General features: G+C 40.5%; 1 protein-coding gene across 1 annotated transcript in view; it reads right to left on the bottom strand.

Annotated features, from left to right (window-relative positions):
* The window catches only part of DDAH1 (dimethylarginine dimethylaminohydrolase 1), a 130,111-nt gene extending 114,034 nt beyond the window's left edge, over positions 1 to 16,077 (bottom strand). Inside the window, exon 1 of the mRNA XM_032424728.1 lies at positions 15,672 to 16,077. Within this exon, the coding sequence (XP_032280619.1) occupies positions 15,672 to 15,974 (303 nt within the window). The 5' untranslated portion in view covers positions 15,975 to 16,077. The remainder of the gene's footprint in view (positions 1 to 15,671) is intronic.
* Positions 16,078 to 19,576: the final 3,499 nt, after the last annotated feature.

Below are 19,576 nucleotides of genomic sequence, written 5' to 3'. Positions count from 1 at the left end.
GGATTTAGAGGAAACACACCTCAACATAATTAAGGCCATATACAAAAAACCCACAGATAACATCATGTTCAATGGTGAAAAACTGAGAGCTTTTCTTCCAAGATCAGGAACAAGACAAAGATGTCCACTCTCACCATAGTACTAGAAGTACTGGAAGTCCTAGCTTCAGCAATCAGACAAGAAATAAAAGGCATCCAAATTGGTAAGGAAGAATTTAAACTATCACTATTTGCAGCTGACATGATAATACACATAGAAAACCCTAAAGACTCCATGAAAAAACTATCAGAAGTAATACATGAATTGAGTAAAGTTGCAGGAGACAAAATTAACACACAGAAATCAGTTGCATTTCTACACATTAACAACAAAGTAGCAGAAAGAGAAATTAAGAAAACAATTCCATTTACAATGGTATCGAAAAAAGTAAAATATCTAGGAATAAACTTAACCAAGGAGGTGAAAGACCTATATTATGAAAACTATAAAACACTGAGGAAAGAGACTGCAGATGACACAAACAAATGGAAAGATATTCCATGCTCATGGATTGGAAGAATTAATACAGTTAAAATGGCCATGCTACCCAAAGCAGTCTACTGACTCAATGAAATCCCTCTCAAAACACTAACAGCATTTTTAACAGAACTAGAATAAATAATCCTAAAATTTGCATGGACCACAAAAGTAGCCAAATAGCCAAGGCAATCTTGAGAAAGAAGAACAAAGCTGCAGGTATCACAATCCCAGATTTCAAGATCTAATACAAAGCTATAGTATTCAAAACACTGGCACAAAAATAGACATATACACAAAGGAACAGAATACAGAGCCCAGAAATAAACCTATGATTGTATGGTCAATTAATCTATGACAAAAGAGGCAAGAAAATTCAATGGTGAAAAGACAGTCTCTTCAACAAATGCTGCTGGAAAAATTGGACAGCTACATGCAAAATAATAAAACTGGACCACTTTCTTACACCATACACAAAACCAAATTCAATATGGATTAAAGACCTAAATGCAAGACCTGAAACATTAAACTCCTAGAAGAAAACATAGGCAGTAATTTCTTTAACATCAGCCTTAACAACATTTTTATAGATATGTCTCCTGAGGTAAGGGGAAAAAAGCAAAAATAAACTATTGCAGCTACACCAAAATAAAAGGTTTTGTATAGCAAAGGAAACCATCAACAACAACAAAAAAGGAACCTACTGAATGGGAAAAGACATTTGCAAATGATATATCTGATAAGGAATTAATATCCAAAATATAAAGAACTTATACAAATCAATACCATAAAAACAAATAATCTGATAAAAAAAAAATGGGCAGAGGACCCAAACAGACATTTTTCCAAAGAAGACATATAGATGGCCAACAGATACATGAAAAGATGCTCAACATCACTAATCAGGGAAATGCATATCAAAACCACAATGAGATATTGCCTTATACTTGTCAGAATGGTAGTTGAAAAAAGGCCAAAAAATAACAAGTATTGGCAGGGATATGGAGAAAAAGGAACCCTTGTTGCATAGTTGGTAGGAATGTAAATTGGTGCAGCCACTGTGAAAAGTAGTATGGAGGTTCCTCAAAAAATTAAAAATAGAATTAGCATATAATCCAGTAATTCCACTACTGGCTATTTACCCAAAGAGAATGAAAATGATAATTCAAACATATGCACTCCTATGTTTATTGCAGGTTTACAACAGCCAAGACATAGAAGCAACCCAAGTGTCCATCAATATATGGATAAAAAAGATGTGGTGCGTGTGTGTATACATGTATATATGTACATACATATATGTACACATACACACACACACATATAATGGAGTATTAGTCTGCCATAAAAAAGAATAAGATCTTGCCATTTATGAGAACACAGATCGTCCTAGAGGGTATTATGCTAAGTGAAATAAGTCAGACAAAGACAAATACCACATTATTTCACTTATATGTGGCATCTAAAAAACCAAAACAAACAATAATAATAAAAAAAAAAAACCAAAGCAGAAAGAGACCATAAATATAGAGAACAAACTGATGGTTGCCAGAAGGGGGAGAGTAGAGAGAGATAGGCAAAATGGGTAAAAGGGAGTGGGAGATCCAGGCTTCCACTCATGGAATGCATAAGTCATGGGGATAAAAGGTACAGTATAGGGAATATAGTCAATAGAATCACAACACTATATGGTGACAGATGGGTGCTATACTTGTGGTGAGCATAGCATAACATATAGACTTGTTGAATCACTATGTTTTATACCTGACACTAGTGTAACATTGTGTACAACTATACTAAAATAAAAATAATAACAATATTGTAATAATGTTGTATCATGACTACACTTATTGTGGTGAGCACTGTATAATGGATAGAATTTGTTGATTCATTATGTTGTATTACCTAAAACTAATATAATATTGTATGTTAACTATACTTCAATAAAAAATCGTAATAATAAAGAAAAAATTAAATAAAATAAAAAATTTAAAGTTCTTAAAATTTGAAAACATATTAAATATATAAAGATATTAGAAACATGAATTCAAATCTAAACAGCCATAAATGACCGGTTCAAGATCAAATGGTAAATTTAAAGGGAGGGATTCTCTAAGTATTCATTACTCAGAAGATCAGAGAATGAAAAAGAATTATAGAAAGAATAGTATCTTTTGATTCATTTGAGGATGACTTACTCCTAAAAAAGTGAGGTGGAGAAAGCCAGTGCCCCCACAAGACCTGCTTGTACAGGAACACACACAGGTGCTGGGGGACTGGCCCAGGTGCCCACTGAGGCTCAAGCAGATGTTCTAATGGTCTACCCAACCTCCTGGTATGTTTCAGGTGGAGCCAGCATAGGAGTGCAAAATACAAGAGCCACAGATCCCAATTCCTAGGCAAAGTCTTAATGTCTGGGCAGGCTATAGGCAGCAAGCCCGAAGCCGAAGGGATGGACATCTTTAGTTTCCAGGGTAAGAAGTAGCAAGAGGAAAGCAGCCTCAACCTTAAGGGCTTGAATGACTGCTCTCTAGAAATACAAAAAGCAGATAACAACAGAATAGGAGGGATTGATCACTGACAGAAGAGCTACTCTGTGCACAGTACTACTAGGCACTTTAACATGTTAATGCATCTAGCCACATAACAAAGTTATAGATGGTCAAAACCACCCCAGTTTTTAGAGATGATGAAACTGAAGCTCAACTTGCTCAAGGCTACACAGCTAATACGCAGTGGAACCATAATTTGAATTCATAGCTGTCCTTTTCCACTCCTGAAGGCAATGGAAAGGAAGAGAAAGCCCAGCTCAAGGAATGTCACAGGAATTGGTCTGCCTCTTGAGGCAGTTTAAAAGTATGTGTCTCTAGGTACCAGACTTTGTGTGAGAGCTATGCGTGCTGGTAATGACAATGATTGAGGCACCTGAGATGATCTGGCACTTCAAGTGATGACAGATTTAGGGAGTGGGGCAAGCTGAAGATGCAGGTGGGCGGATGAGTGGGGAGCAGGGGAGAGCAGAATCAGTGGAAATGAGGCTGGGGTCAACAAAACATAAAAATGTATCAGGATCTAATGTGGCCCTTTTAGTAACAGGTGTGCATTCTGAATACCTGTCATCCTGGCCTATCATAACATATCATCATAATTTGGTTTACAGATGAAGATATCATGTCTAAGTGTATGCAAATACTCTACAGCATTTATGTGAGGGAGTCCTTGATATTTGAAAATGCCTACTTACTGAGAAGAACCCCAAACCTACCACCTACACTGCTTTTCTTCTCTTCCTTTCCATCTCCTGCATTTTGCTGCATTTAGACAAGTGGCTCTACCTTCCTACTAGATAATAAAATGAGACAAACTGTCCATTTGCTCAATGAAAGTCAGTGCCTTTGACACATGTCAAAATTCTATTGTTTCCGCAAACAGCAAAGACTATCAATAAAAGCTAATGTTAGTACTTAGTTTAAGTTTTATCTTGGTTTCCTAGGTAAGTAGATTTCAATGACAATGACCCACAGCAAGAAATACACCTTACATCACAATTCACAACACAGAAGGAACATGTATATGTGTGCATGGATATAAATGACCTGGCTATCTCATGGGTAATGCAGGCGCTCAGATATTTTCAATTCTACTTCATTTACAAGAAAGCGAACAAAAATTAGAGTGACCCACTAGGTGGACTTTATGATCTACTTATGAGTTGAAACTTGTAATCTGAAAATCACTATCCAGACCAGAATATGAGGAAAAATTCATGGTATTATGGGAACTCCTCAGCAGGAGGAAAATAAAGAAGGGTAAGAAAGCTCCAGGAACTGTATATACCCTTTCTCCTCCATTGACAGCTCCAAAACAGGGTGAAATCAAGAGGAAGGAAGGGTGACATGGAGGTGATTACAGGCTGAAAGAGCCCAGTGAAAAAGCAGAATTCATTAAAAAAAATATTTCTCCTGGCTAGTGGTCCACCAAAATAATGTAATTCAAGAATCCCTCTAATTAGTTTTGATGATCTGCATTACTACCAAGCATTATTCACAAGGAAGACATTGTTAGAAAACTGATTTTATCCAAACTTGATGCTGAATGTATATAAACTCTGTGTGTGTGTGTGTGTGTGTGTGTGTGTGTGTGTGTGTGTGTGTTTAAAACAGTCCAAGGGACAGTAGCTGTTACATTTGCAGAATTTCCAGTCATTAGGCTGACCTCAGGGCAGGCGAGTGTTTCAGGGAGCGTGAATCGAATCATAATTGAGCCCTCAGCCATGTTAAGGCCAGTGGGCTATATCTTGTATGTTTTTCTGCACTTACTTTCAAAAAAATGTTCTAACCTAAATCCCTATTCCTTCTCCCCCTCACCAAGAAGCTTCTCTCTGGGGACTAGTTTAGAAGCAATATTCGTCCTTAGTTTTCTTGCAAACCACTCAGAGGCTTCAGTTATCTGGTTCAGTGCTCACAAAGAAAAATGCTGTCATGGACATGACAAATGCATTACCCATTTTTTTCTCATGTAACATAGCTCCAAGATACACAATTCCAAGCCCCTTTCCTACAAACACACAATTTCTCCAGTCACAGCCACACTGTTTGCCTCTATTAATTATTCCCTTACCAAAATCTTCAAAGCACTCCTTTAGAGGGGGACAAAAGAGCAGGTGTGAGAGTACACTCCACTCTTAGTACTAGGTTGCTCAGCTGTGCAAAGGGGGGTTACCACTGAAAATCGGATGCTCTGTTTCCCTGTAATCAGAGACTAACTTGCTACTAACCAGTCAAATACACTTTGTCAGAATGAACGCCAACCTACATGTTAGTTCAAATGACTCATACTTAGTGAGCACTAACACTAACAAATATTGCTGGAATGGGTTACTTGGGGAAGAAAATTAAATTTCCTTTGGGCATTCTTCTGGAAAGGCTGGAGTTATACCTATTTAGTGTTGCAGAGTGTGAAGGAAAAATGGTGAAACCAGTGATTTTCAAGGTCCCTTCTAGGCCTTTAGGCAGTGGTCTGAGAATGACATGAACATTATAATTATGTTTTAGGACATTCTGTGTTTTGACACATTCTGGGGTTCTTTGAAGAAAAAAAAGTGTTCTGAGTTTCCATCCCCAAATGCGACGGAAATCCTAACATTGGACACTGAGGCTTCCTGGGGTCATTGCAGATCTCAGCGTCCGTCTGGAGGCTGCTGGTAGGAAAATGTAGGAGTCAACCCCTCTGGATGCAATTTGTCAGTGGTTCATTTCTGTACTGTCACCACAGAATCTACTTGCAAAAAAATGAAAAAGATGCCAGTTCAAATGGAAACTATGCTTGCCTGTCTTAATCAATGTAACTTTCCCTCAATTGGTTTAGAACATCACCAAAGGAAAGGTAGAATCAACTTCTAGCAAATGGTGGATTTGACAGTCTTTCTCCTCCTCATGTTCCTCAATTAAGTTTCGCCCCCCCACCCCTGATGGACAGGGTTCCAAATAGCCAGAAGGTTCCAATTCCAACCTAGGCAAATGGAAATCAAGCATGACTTGATATACATAGAGAAACGCTTAGGATTTTGGCCAGGATTCCCAGATCCCAACTGGACAACAGGCATGCTCCTCCAGAATTTTCATAAAGAAGCTGAGAGGTACAATCCAGTTGAAAGGAGATACAATGGGTTTTCACGCTTTTTTTTTGGCAGTGACTATAGTAAGAAACATATTTTATATACGTAATTAGTATACATAGAAACACAAATGTATATAAGTGAAAAGTCTCATGACACTATATTTTTCTTACCATGTTGCAGTTCACTCTGACATTTTCTATTGATTCTGTTACATTAAAAATAAAAGGGCTCGTCATGACCCGCTAAATTGATTTCATGACCCCTCTCTGGTAAGTGGAGGGCAGCAGTTTGAAAACATGCACACACACAACTGTACAAAAAGCCTTGTCTTTTTTTATTTTTATTTTTAAAGATTTTATTTATTTATTTGACAGATAGAGACACAGCAAGAGAGGGAACACAAGCAGGGGGAGAGGGAGAGGGAGAAGCAAGCTTCCCACGGAGCAGGGAGCCCGATGCGGGGCTCGATCCCAGGACCCTGGGATCATGACCTGAGCCGAAGGCAGACGCTTAACGACTGAGCCACCCAGGTGCCCCCAAAAAGCCTTGTCTTGAAGCTGTGCTCTATTCATTGTTAAACTACTCACATATTTGCGGTGGCCTGGGAAAGCCTGGAGACTAGGGGAGGCCTAAAGCTTCAGAGATGTTTAGTTTGAGAATAACATGAAAATGAAGAAATCACTACCCTTTGCGACTAGGGTCTCTCTGTCTCCTAACACTGTATTTTTTGCAGAAAGGGGAGGTGGAAAACCTGGGCCCCTGATGAAGGACTAAGAGGGCCTAAAGAAAGTTAGAAGAATACCAAAAGCAAGAGCAAAATGGTTTGAGGACCTCAAAATAAAGCACCAGATTTAAATTTCTCCATATAAAACTCTGGAATTGGAAAACATGTTTATAACAAAGTGACCTAAAATATGACCCAAAGGCAAACCGTAGTGATATTATTCTTTCTTTGTAAAATGATGGTTCCCTATGACCCCCCAAAATAATAATAAATAAGAGAATAAAATGGATGTGTTTTTCTTCCATTACTATCTTTTTACTGTACCAAGAGCATTAAATTAGCTAATTTCAGCTCTTTGAATAATTTCAGACAAAAAATGTCTAGGTTTGCCACAAGCCTATTTCCAAACTTTAAAAATAATTACATCAATATCTTACTGTTAACAATCTTAAATTGTACATAGCTAACTACAGAAAGGCTACATTTAAGTGGGTATCCTTTTTTTTTTCTCTATTCAGAAAAATAACTATGCAGTTTTGGAAGACAAAAGTCAAAATTTTGAAAACAAAACTCAAATTTTAGCACCAGGAATGGAAATCAACACATACGTACGGAGGGCTTATAAGAAAGAACTGCCATGGGCAAGTCAAGACTTTCAGTCCTAACAAAAAACACAACTTCCAGTATATACTTCACATTCACTTGCTCTCCATTTCTTCAAGCCATTGATTTACATTTACCACAGAGACATCAACTGGCAAACACTGATGAAAGTCATGTGATGATAGACAGTATGTGGGTCTAGGGACGTTATACTCTTCCAATGGCTTTTATCTAAGTTTTCTAAAAAAAAAAAAAAAAAATTACTTAAATATGCTATAAATGGTTGAGTAAGCTGAGCTTTTGAAATCAAGTTAGGAAATTCAGCTTTATCTCATAATGGATTATCATTAGCAAGGCATGAGCTCATATGATTGGTTAGTTAAGTAGGACAAGCATAATGTTTCAAATTGAATAAAATCCAGTATTTTTTATTCATCAAGCCCTAATCCCATCTCACAAATGTAAGTTATCATCATTGCCCCATCATTTTTTCCACATCTCCTTACCCTTTTTTCCCCCACCCTCCATGTCCCATCCCAACATGACCTGAGATCCAGAAAGAAAGCACAGCATCTCCAAGCTGGAAAGAATATTAGATATTTGTATCACTGCAAAAAAATCAAAACCAGTGTCCCCTGACCTCTAGAATAGTGTTATACCCCTACCATGTTGCTTTTTGCAGTATGTACAAAATTTAACCCATGAGTACAGATGTACGCTTACTTTAGGCTACACTTGATTTATATTAGTGTGAGATTCACTAATGTCTACTGCCAAGATGGAAAGATTTGTGAATAAACACACATTTCAACAGCAAAGAGGAAATTGTTTTCTCTTACTTGCCATTGACATGGATAATGTTATATATAACTATATATTATGGGATGCCAGGTTTACCTGATACATCCTAATGTAGCAAATTCGGGGTCAAAGAAGAAAAATTACTGCCCCTGCCAAATGGCATTCTAGCAACCTCAAGAAATAAGTCTCAGACTTAGAGTGGACAATTAGGAATAGGGTGTGATAGGGGGTCAAATCACTTTAGGCTCCAAACAGGAAATACAGTTAAGGATGTAGTTCTCTTGGTGAACCTGGAACTAGGGAACCAAAATCTCAGAGCTCTGAGGGGGCATAGGCAGGCTTTTTTCAATTCTGCATCCTTTTCAATGTTAATGAAATTACTTTTACTGGACTATCACCCTCATCCTATTTCATAGTGCTGTCTGTGGAAGGCTGGCTCTCTTCCTTTCCTGGTTACTTCTAGCTCAATATTCTCTTCTTCTGAGAAGTCCTGATGTGGGTCAGACACACCTCCTGGATCTTCCATAGCACTAGACAGAACCCTGTCATGAAACCTGGCCCCTTTGTTTGCAAGCATCTGCCACCAGTCTGCCTTCCTAGTGAATTGTGAGATCCTGAGGGCAGCAGTGTTATCTAATTCAACTATGTCTCCCTAGCACCAAACACTGGGTCTGGTATGTCGTAGACAGTTGCTGAATGCACAAACATATAGGAGTGATACAATTATTATTCTTTTATCTTCTAAAAAACAGTCATTTTTAATGTAATCATGGCACTCATAATTAGTCCCATAAGCAAATTAGAAAACTTTAATGTTTCTTAAAACAAGAACAAAGAAATCAAGGCAAAATATTTTTAATTAAGGCAAAGGTTCATTTACTTACACATTCAAAAAGGGCAAAATGTTGATGTATTCATCTTCACAATAATGACAATTTAACCCTATTTAAGCCCATCCAGTTGCAAAAGCAGCTTAAAAGTTGTATTCTCTTTAACTTGCTAACATAAACTAAGTCAGGTTTGTTCACATTGATTTGTTGGGCAAAATTAAACCAACCCTGTAATAATGTGTACTTTCATCTTTGTACTCTGCTGTGCTGTTTTCTCTGATCATACTTGCTTGGATGACCTAAACATTTAGAAACAGGAGTCTAAAGTCTGGTTATTTATTCTCTCCGTGTGATGTTACTGCTCCTTTAGCACTCAGCTTCAGGAAGACAATGTACATTATTAAATTGTTTGACAATGATGAAGGGAACTAGGATGGCATCACAGGCACACATTTTTAAATGGGATTTGTTGTTTGAGATTACTCCTGCTTGTCCATTTGGATGAAAAGTGCCTGCTTATGAAATGAGCCTCAGGACACTAACAGATATAATACCTAATACCAGTTTAGGGAAAGCAGTACAAGCTAACTTCAAAGGTCAGAGGAGCATTTTGATGGAACATCGGGGATTTAGCTTTGGTAAATAAATATTTATTGACTATCTGGGATGAACAACACACTGTGTTCTGTATAAGATACGAATGAAACTTTTCTTTCATTAAAATTTCAGTTATTTTACCTTTAATTGTGATACCCCTTGAGAGGGGAATGAACTCTACAATGTGTTCAAGTCTCCAGTTAGAAAATGAGGCTTTCTCAAGTGGTTACAGATTTTAATAGCAAATGCCCATAAAACAAACAATAACCAGCATCTCCAAATTCATACTGAGATTCCTAAGAGGCCATGAATAATTTATGTATGATTCAAAAACAATAGAAGGTAAATCTGTTCAAAAGTCTTAAGTAGACTTTTCTGTGTTGAGGTTTATATTAATGGATGGATAACTACCATTACTATAATAAAACTAATTTTGAAGAAATCTGAGCTCAACAAGAATTTAAATACATGCAAAAGCAATTTTCCAGCATATCTGAATTATAAGGGATCTATCTCTGCCTTCTTAGTCTTATAATGATTCTCTAATGATCCTAGGAATCTCTGCAGAAAGCTCATTTTCAGCTAATAGTATCTAATAGAAGTCACTCCCTACTCATCATTATGTTCTTTATTTTCAAGTCTTTCAAGATCAACTGCATGGGAATAGATCGCATTATATAATAGATGCACTCCAGTTTCTAAGACACATCAATTTCCAAACATTTTTTGCCAAGGCCAAGTAGAGTAAAAAAGAAACATCCTGAAAGGGAGCAGTTGTTCTAACCAGTTGGAGGTGACGATTTATCAAGAACCGTTAATCCACTGCCATGTAAAGAGCCTCCAGCACATTTACTTTCCATCTTTGTGAGAGTAAGAGTAAGTTCTAATTATGGCTTAGGGCAGTTTTCTCACCTGATGTTAAAAAGAAGTTTGAGGAAATGTATGCATTTTAAAAAGCAATCATCCAGTCTGCTGGTAAAGAAGATACAATTCTGCACAAATTGTGCCTACACAATTCTGGGGTTTCATATAAATGATCAGATTATTTTTATTTAACTAAAATGAAAACAATCTACTCTCATTTATGAGAGGAGGGAAGTAAAACATTCACTTTGTTAATATCCAACTGAGATTTGCATATTGTTAGCTGTATAAAAAAGATTCGGGTAGTTATTTGGTATTGATTTAATGTTCTGTTATGATTAACTGCAACTGGCTACAAGCAAGTCAAGGAAAAATGACCTTCACGTTTTCATGAAAACCTCAGTTCTGTCACTTATTAGCTGTGTGTCATTGGACAGCTTAACTCTGGTTACCTGAACTTCAGCTTCCTTCTTTTAAATAGAGCTGATAATGATACCATCTTTTGCAATTCACACACACATAACTTGGCACATGTTAGCTAGTCATTAGACATGGTCTTTATGCTCACCTTGCCTCTGGGATCAACAGGGTTATGCTTTTAGCCTAACCAAAGAACAAACCCAGGGCCAAAATATGTAGGTTCAAATAGTTAAGTGCCCTAATAAAAGGGGAATTTCTATCTAAATATGTATTGCTCATGCCTTCCATTTATGCCTCCATGTCCCTACCCAATGTCCAATTCCACTTTTCAGATTTGTTACCTTGTGCTATGCATTGCCTTCTTCCTCAAGAGGTCCCTAAAAATACAAATGGTCCAGGAAAGGGTAATTAAAGCCATTATCACCTTGTGAGAATGAGTATGTGTGTTTTTTCTCCCAGACAGAATATCCCATATACTAATCCTTGGTACCTGGGAAAGGATAAAATGACTCTGAAAGAGGGGCAAAAGGACACAGGATATACTTCACAATTTTGCTTGAGTAACCTTCAACAGTTAATCATTTATTAGGTACTAAAAACCTTCTGGAAGGAAAATCAGGAAAATGGTTTTAGTAGAGGCCTCTTCATTGCCTATCTATCCTCTTGTACCTTTTGAATATGGTACTGCAGAAATGTATAACCTATCCAAAAATTTTAATTTTTTTAAAACCCAATCCTCACACTCTGTCACTTGTCTTACTTTAGCTCTTAGATATTTGATTACAGGATGTTGACATTTATAAGTTGACTTTTTTTTCTTCTAAAATTAAGCTTACTTCATTTAAAATATGACTGGTTCTCAAAGCTAATTTGTCTTTAAAGTATTAAACATTAAAATATTCCTATTTGTGAAGACACAGAGTTATGAGACAACATTATTTGCTGACCCTGTACACACAGTTTTCTTCACTAAAACTTAAGCTTCCTGCAGACAGCACCTGTGTTTTATTAATCTCGGGAGGCCCCATTGTGGCTTTCACAGAAGGGTTACTTTCTTGAGTTCAGTTCTCAGTCCTTTCGTCCAAGGAAGAAAAATCATTAAATATAACATGATGTTTTGATAAAGGAATTTTTCAGGATTTTTATAAAAACAAGCAAAATAACAAGAGACAAGTAAAAGGAGAGGAAGAGGAAAAACAAAACAGTTATAAATCACCTGCACTTGTAATGAAACTTTTGGGAATCTATTGAGAATGCCTGCAAAACACCAAATATTTCATAAGCAGGGAAAACTAAGGTTGATCTAAGGTCATGGACACGTTTGTTCAACAAAACATTTGCTGCATGATTCTTGTGTGCAAGGTCCTGGGAATAAAATGTTAAGAAATGCAGATGTGATCCTTGTCCTGACAGTTTTCATAATAGTGGGGGCATACAGAAAGGTAAAACAGGCCATTATCATATGGTATGAAAGATATCATGGAAGGAAGTACAGAGAGTTACAAGTGCTCATAAAAGGAGGACCAATCCCATGCTTGGTTGTTTAGTATCACAGTGATTGGGACTAGAGATTTAGAGTTCTACAAACCTGAGTTCAAGTCCTGGTTCCACTGGTTCCACTCTATAACCTTGGCCAAGGTATTTAATCTCTCTAAGCCTCAGTTCCATCAACTTTAAAATAAGAATAATGATAGTACTGAGCTTGAAGAGTTGATGTGGGTATTCAATGAAATCCATGTCATAAATCTGACACTATGTTGTTGTTGTTTTTAAAGATTTTATTTATTTATTTGACAGAGAGAGACACAGCAAGAGAGGGAACACAAGCAGGGGGAGTGGGAGAGGGAGAAGCAGACTTCCCGCTGAGCAGAGAGCCCGATGTGGGGCTCGATCCCAGGACCCTGGGATCATGACCTGAGCCTAAGGCAGACGCTTAATAACTGAGCCACCCAGGCGCCCTCTGACACTATGTTTTGCAAATGGCAAGCACCCAAGAGAGATTAGCTAATAATATTAATGATAATAGTAAGCTGGGAAATGATGCATGAATAGAACAGGTAGGTAAAATGGAGACGAAGAAAGAGGAAGAATGTCCCATACAAAGGAGAAATATATGCCTAGAAAAGAATAGCACAGTGAGCTTTAGTGAAAGAACCTGGCTTGAGCCAAAGGGTTGGGAGGCACCCAGGGTAGAGTCAGAGATGCAACTGAAGCTGGAAAGGCAAGCAAAGTCCAGCTCGATGGGTTTATCAAGCTTAATGGAGGTTCTTCAAGAAGTTTCACCAGAGCAGGGACAGGATCAGATTTGAGTTTTAGAAAGACCAGCTTAGAGACTTGGACTCCACAGCATGGAGAATGGAATGGAGACTAAGGAGACAGAAGGCAAGGAGATCAGTGGCAATAATCTTAAGATAATGCCTTCGCTGTTGTGGAATTTCAGTTAGGGAGGCAGGTGTCACATGAAAAGTATATACAACAGTCCAAAGAGGACCTTGAAGTAATTATTATCAGCTTGTTAATATTAGCTAGTTAGCATTTCATTCATTCATTTATTCACCCAACAACTAAGCCAGTGAACTGGTATTGTGAGAGATTTCAAAGAGTGTTAGTTACCCTGCTTAGCCCTGCTTTCTGGAAGTAACCCCATCCAACACAACTGCCCATATTTCTCTCTCTGGCTGAAAGATCTGTTAACTCTGCTGATTCAGATCATGTGTAATGGCAAAGGCATTTTTGGGAGACAACATGCACCTGTAGGAAACTCAAGCTGGGAGGAAGTGCTACATAGCAGATTAGGATGGATCCTAAGGGGTGAAGATGATTCCCCTTCACCACGGGAAGGGGAAATTTCACTGTAACTACCTTAGTATATAGTAGACTTCTTACTGCTCAAAAAGAAGTAAGTCTTCCATGACCCACTGTTAAGTAAATAATAACAACCATCACTCATGAAATGTCTTATCCTATAAATTTCAGATGGATTAATAAATTTAGTACAACAACTTTATGAAATAGGTATTATGTCCACTTTTCAGGTGAGAAAGATGAGGCAAGAAACACTCCCCAAGGTCACAGAATTAGATGCAGTCTGGTATTCCTATTCACTACACTATGTGGTCCTCTAGCAGAGAGCCACCAGATTGATATAAGAGTGAAGCCAAATTAAAAGGTACGCCTCAAAATCTGACAGGGGAGAATCAGGAAGGCCAAATTTGGAAGGTTTTATTATAGGAATAAAATGAAATAGATGATTAAACATGCAACAGTCTCTTGACAGGAAATTGGACAACCCTCATCAAAGGAGTACCATGTTGAAAGGGTTTCTGAAATCCCTTTTACACTTTAAAGCACAAACCACGGTTGTGCCATATGGCCTAGGACACACTAGAAAGTATTTAAATGGTTTAAATGCTTATCAGTTTAAAATAGAGTGGGCCATCTCAACAACTCAAAGGTGTGGCAAAGGAAATAAAAAGCAAAGAGAATGAGAACCTGTTACTCTTTTTATTTTCTGCTAAGGTAGGGTGAACAAAAGCTGAATTAATTGTCTCAGTAAGAAATAAAAGCAATATGCTTATTCTGCCCATGTAGTTCTATCAACTAAGTAGTGGAGCATGTGTAGAATAAGCATATTTTAACTATAAGCTCTATGAGGCATTTCTAATGCCCACTGTATAAAGACAAAATAGGGGGGAAAATCCCTAACTGTCCAGATATGAAAGAAACCACCGGCTTTTTGCAATGCCACTTGGTGCCAATAGAAACGGAGAGTCCTGAGCCTGGGCTTTTAGCCTGGTGATAAGGGGAACCCAGGCCAGATGGCATTTTAAAATCCATTCTCACTCTCTCTCTCCCCACTCACCTACCTTGGGTTTAAAGCCATCACACCCATTTTCACAAGCTGCAATATTTTAAAGTAGTCACTTTCCCTTGAGAACACAAAAAGCTCTAATTGCTATAAGTTTAAAAACAGAGTAAAAATCATGGAATTTGTCAAACAACCATTTTTAATTAAACGCACAGACACACACACCCAAACCCAACACCCTAGACCGAGGACAGCTTTTCACACCCAGCCTATTCATGAGCACGTATTCACAGCTCACCAACAAACCACTCCCCTGACACTCGTCCCTTTCTGCCGGACTCACTCGCCACCACTAAAAAGTAACTCGGGACGCCCTAGATCTGTGGGCACCGACGCCCGGTTAATTCATCTGGCCCGCGCTGCTCTGAGCCCTAGGCAGGACTTGGGGGCTTCAATGTCACCAACCAGCGCTGCCCACCCCGCCCCCCTCCCCCAGAGTCCTCGCCCGGCCAGGAGCGGCAAACCTTCCCTGGCCCCGCTCCCGGGGAAACACTCAGAGTTGCATTGTCTTTACCACTGTTTAATCTTTACAAATAAAAATGCCTGTGAGATGGATTCCCCACCCCACCCACCTGCGGGAGTCCGCACAACCACACTCAGTCGGGTTGTCTAGGAGGCACCCAAGCTGCGCCGACAACCAGGAGGCGTGAACAATGAACTTCTCTCTTTCTCTCTCTGACTCTCTCTCACACACACACCCTCTCCCCCAAATGAGAAGTTTTGAACTAGCCGGGGGCCAATTCCGCCCGCAAGTCGGGCGCGGGCGGCGGGGGAGGGCCCGGTGCGCGTCCCCGGCCGCGCCCCTCGCGTCGCCGGGCCGGCAGTTACCTCCTTCCTCCGGCTCGGCGCCCCGGGTCGGGTGATGAGGGCCGTCTCCTCGCACACCACGGCCACGTCTTCCACGAACACGCAGTCGGGGAGGCTCTCGTCGGCTGGCAGCTTCACCACCTGCAGCCCCAGCTTACTGCCCAGCACGCCCACGTAGAGCTGATGCTGCCGCTCGGCACGGGCGAAATCCACCTCGTCGCCCTTGGCGCGTCTCAGCGCGTGCTGGCAGAGGGACTCGGGCAGCGCCCGCACCACGGCATGGGTGGCCCGGCCGAAGGCGGCGGGGTGGCCGAGCGCTGCCATGGCTCCGGGAGGCGGCGGGGGCGCGGCGGCCAGGTCCTCCCGCGGGCAGCGCGCGCCGAGCCTGCGAGCGCCCGGCGGCTCCCCTTGGCAGCAGATGAATGTGGTGCAGAAGGAGCCCCGCTCGCGCCCGGAGCCCTGCCCGAGCGACTGAGCATGCCCAGAGCTCCCGGCGCCGGCCCGCGCGCAACCCGCGCGCCCACCCCGGCGCTTTCGGGTTTGCTGCGGCCGAGACGGGAGTTGTAGTGGCGAGCACCGCGCGAGGAGTGGGCCGAGGAAGCGAGGAGCGCCAGAGTTGTGTGCAGGTGGGGGACCTCGGTGGACCCGGACCTGAGGTTACCTGTATTCCGCGGCAGGTGCACGTGAAGAGCGTGCAATGGTTTGAGCCGAGTGACTGGAGGGCTTCTTGGTGGTCAAGAGGCAAAGGATGGGATGATTCCTTTGTGGATAAATACTTTGACCTCTCTCCCTCCTCTCTTGGTCCCAGGTTGCCCAGCACGTGGTACCACCCCCAGTTCCTAGCGTACGAATCTGTTTTCCTACCCAGGTCTGCAAATGACCTCTCACCCCAGGTGAGACGAGATTATAAAAAGAATGTGTTTCGGGGCGCCTGGGTGGCTCAGTCGTTGGACGTCTGCCTTCGGCTCAGGTCATGATCCCAGGGTCCTGGGATCGAGTCCCACATCGGGCTCCCTGCTCGGCGGGAAGCCTGCTTCTCCCTCTCCCACTCCCCCCTGCTTGTGTTCCTGCTCTCGCTATCTCTCTCTCTGTCAAATAAATAAATAAAATCTTTAAAAAAAAAAAAATGTGTTTCTTTCCGTCTGTGAGAAAGAGCAAGAGTCCAAAAACACACGTAGAGAGAAGAATAGAGGTATAGAAACACAGTATTTCAAGGACAATCAGTCGTCATGAACACTGTGATTCTGGTGTGTTTGTCTCTAGGGCCCGCAGATGTAGGGAGGCAAAGACCCAGCGTGTTTTACCCACTCTAGACAAGCGCTCCCTTGCCCAGTGCCAGACAAACACAGCATCACAACTTCTCCTCACTAGGAAAGAAGGTTTCCAACCTTCTCCCTGGCATTCCCTTCACGCCTGTACAGACTCGGTACAATTCCCGTGGTATTTGTTGAACGTTTCTTTTTCCATACACCTCAGGGAGTGCCTTTCCCTCCTTAATGGCACTATTTTTCTCCCTTCACATATCGCAGATTAAATAATCCTTAGATTCTGTTTCTTTTGAGAAGATCCACTTCAAAAACCAAACCATAACTCCAAAATAATCTCAGGTAATAATCTTCTTTCCTCAGATTCTAGAGCACATTTCTAAGTTAAAGATTGATTAGATCATGAAACCTTAGATTTGAATGAGACCTTAGAAATCCTCTAACTTCCCATCCAAAAGTCCTGAATTCCAGCTAAAACAAATACGACAGTCATAAGATCTTTACTTGAACATTTTAAACCTCTCTTACTTAAAAAGCATATTCTACTCTTGAAGAGCTATAATGGTTAAAATCTTCATTTTGGGCTTAAAACCCACTGGTCCAAATTCTGTCTTCTAGCATTACCTAACAAGCTCATACTCTTTCACAAGATTGCATTCATGCTATCTGAAGACAGTTCTCATATCTCTGCTGCCTGACACCACCCTCCCACCCACCATCTTGACCCCTTCTAGGCCTTGAGCCTGAACCATCAAAAAGTAACTAGTGATTTGGTTTCCAACATTCTGATCATCTTCCTTTTGACATACACCAGTTTGCCTGTATCCCTTTAAATCATGGTATCCAGAATAGAAACAATTCTTCCTGTGTGTTATGACCAGCACAGACCGACAGCAGGACCCTTGTTCCAGATGCTAGGCTTCTATTCACACCGCCTAAGACTGTATGCACTTTTTTGATGATCCAGTGCCAAGGCCTAGGCCACAGGCTTCTTGCCAGAATTCTGATCCCAGTTTTTAGGAAATGTGGGTTTCTAGGAGCAGATCTATCTGAGGATCCTGGAATGATTGTCCCAACTGAGCCAGAGAAAATGTGATTTCCGCCCTCCCCCACCGCCCCTCTGCCTCGGTCTCAAAGGTAACTTGAATGTAAATGCCAGATGACATGGCATTTCTCAGCTTCAAAAGTGAGGGGTCTTAAGTGAAGGACAGTTCTGACCCTGACACAGGAGAGTGGGGCCAAAATTAAAATAACAAACCTTTAAGACCTACTTTGTTCTACTTCTGAGGCAAAACTCTCAGGGGACCCAGGCTGCCCTATCAGTACTAAGGTAGTGTCAGAAATCACTTAATGGTGGCCTCGGACAGGGATTCCCACTAATGCTACAGCTGAAAGCCAACCCATGTGCTGAGCTTGACCTGGCTAAAATATGGGACTTTGTTCCCCCCCTTTACCCAATATTGAGGTTCCATCCACCTCCAATTGGCCTAGCGACCTTAATTCATGCTGGTACCCTTTTAGAGCCTAAATATTTTGCCTGCCACTTAGTGTCCTGAGCCTAACTTTGAGTGGGGTCCTGTACCACTCTGGGCTCATGTCAGCCCAGCAGCCAATTAAAACTTGAAAGTTTTTTCTTAAAATTTCCATACTGAAATTGGGCCGTTGGTTTTTAAAAATTTAATCTTGTAGTTATCCTTATTAAATGCTATCTGCTTCATTCCCACTTGCCTAGTTTTGATTCTGTTGTCTTGTGCATTATTTATTACCTCTAGTTTTGTGTCATCTGAAATTTGATAAGCATGCCTTCTGTCTCCTCTAAGCAGTTGTCAAAAAGCATTAGAATGTATATGTCAGTGAAAAGAATAATAAGAACACCAACTCCAGTAAATTAAAGTTTACATGCCTTCCTGCTTGAGTTCTGAAGGACTGTTTTTAGGAAAATAGATTTTATTGAGCCTAATACATTTATAAATTCATTTTTCCCGCAAATATTTATTGAAAATTCCCAAGGCACAATACCATATTACATACTTCAGAGACATACAAGAAGCATAAAAACATGATCTTTAACCTTCAAGAGCTTACAACCTCCCTGGGAAAACAAGACATCCAAAACTGAAGCTATGACAAGGGCACATGAAAGGCATAGACAAGAAAGTGCTATAGGAATTGGGGGAAAGAGATATCACTGTGGCTGATGGGTGTGGAAGAGAGCTGCTTGGAGGTGAATGGACTTGGTTTAGGCCTTGAATAATTTTTAGGATGTGAATAATTGGAAGGAGAGAATGAGAATTCTAAGGAAAAGTACGTGCAGAAGCCAGACACATGTTCCAGGGATAATAGATCAATTCAATGCACACACATATTGGTTAAGATAACTCGAGCTGCTACCACAAACAACCCCAACAAATATAGTGGCATGAAATTGGTATAAGTTTATCTCTTGTTCGCTTAAAGTCTAACACAGATGGTCCTGATTGGTTCCTGACTCTTCTCCCAGAAATCTGCAGGGATCCAGCCTTCTTCCATTCTGTGGCTCCAACACTTCAAAATATGGCACCCAAGCTCACCATGCTCACCTTCCTAAAGCTGAAAGAAAGGGAAAGAACATACAGCACCATGTGTGAGAGGCTTAATGGGCCAGGCCAGGAAGTGATGCAT

The sequence above is a fragment of the Phoca vitulina genome, unplaced genomic scaffold (assembly GCF_004348235.1).
Source record: "Phoca vitulina isolate PV1807 unplaced genomic scaffold, GSC_HSeal_1.0 scaffold2, whole genome shotgun sequence".
Classification (NCBI taxonomy): Eukaryota; Metazoa; Chordata; class Mammalia; order Carnivora; family Phocidae; genus Phoca; species Phoca vitulina.
This window is presented reverse-complemented; position numbering and strand designations above follow the sequence as displayed.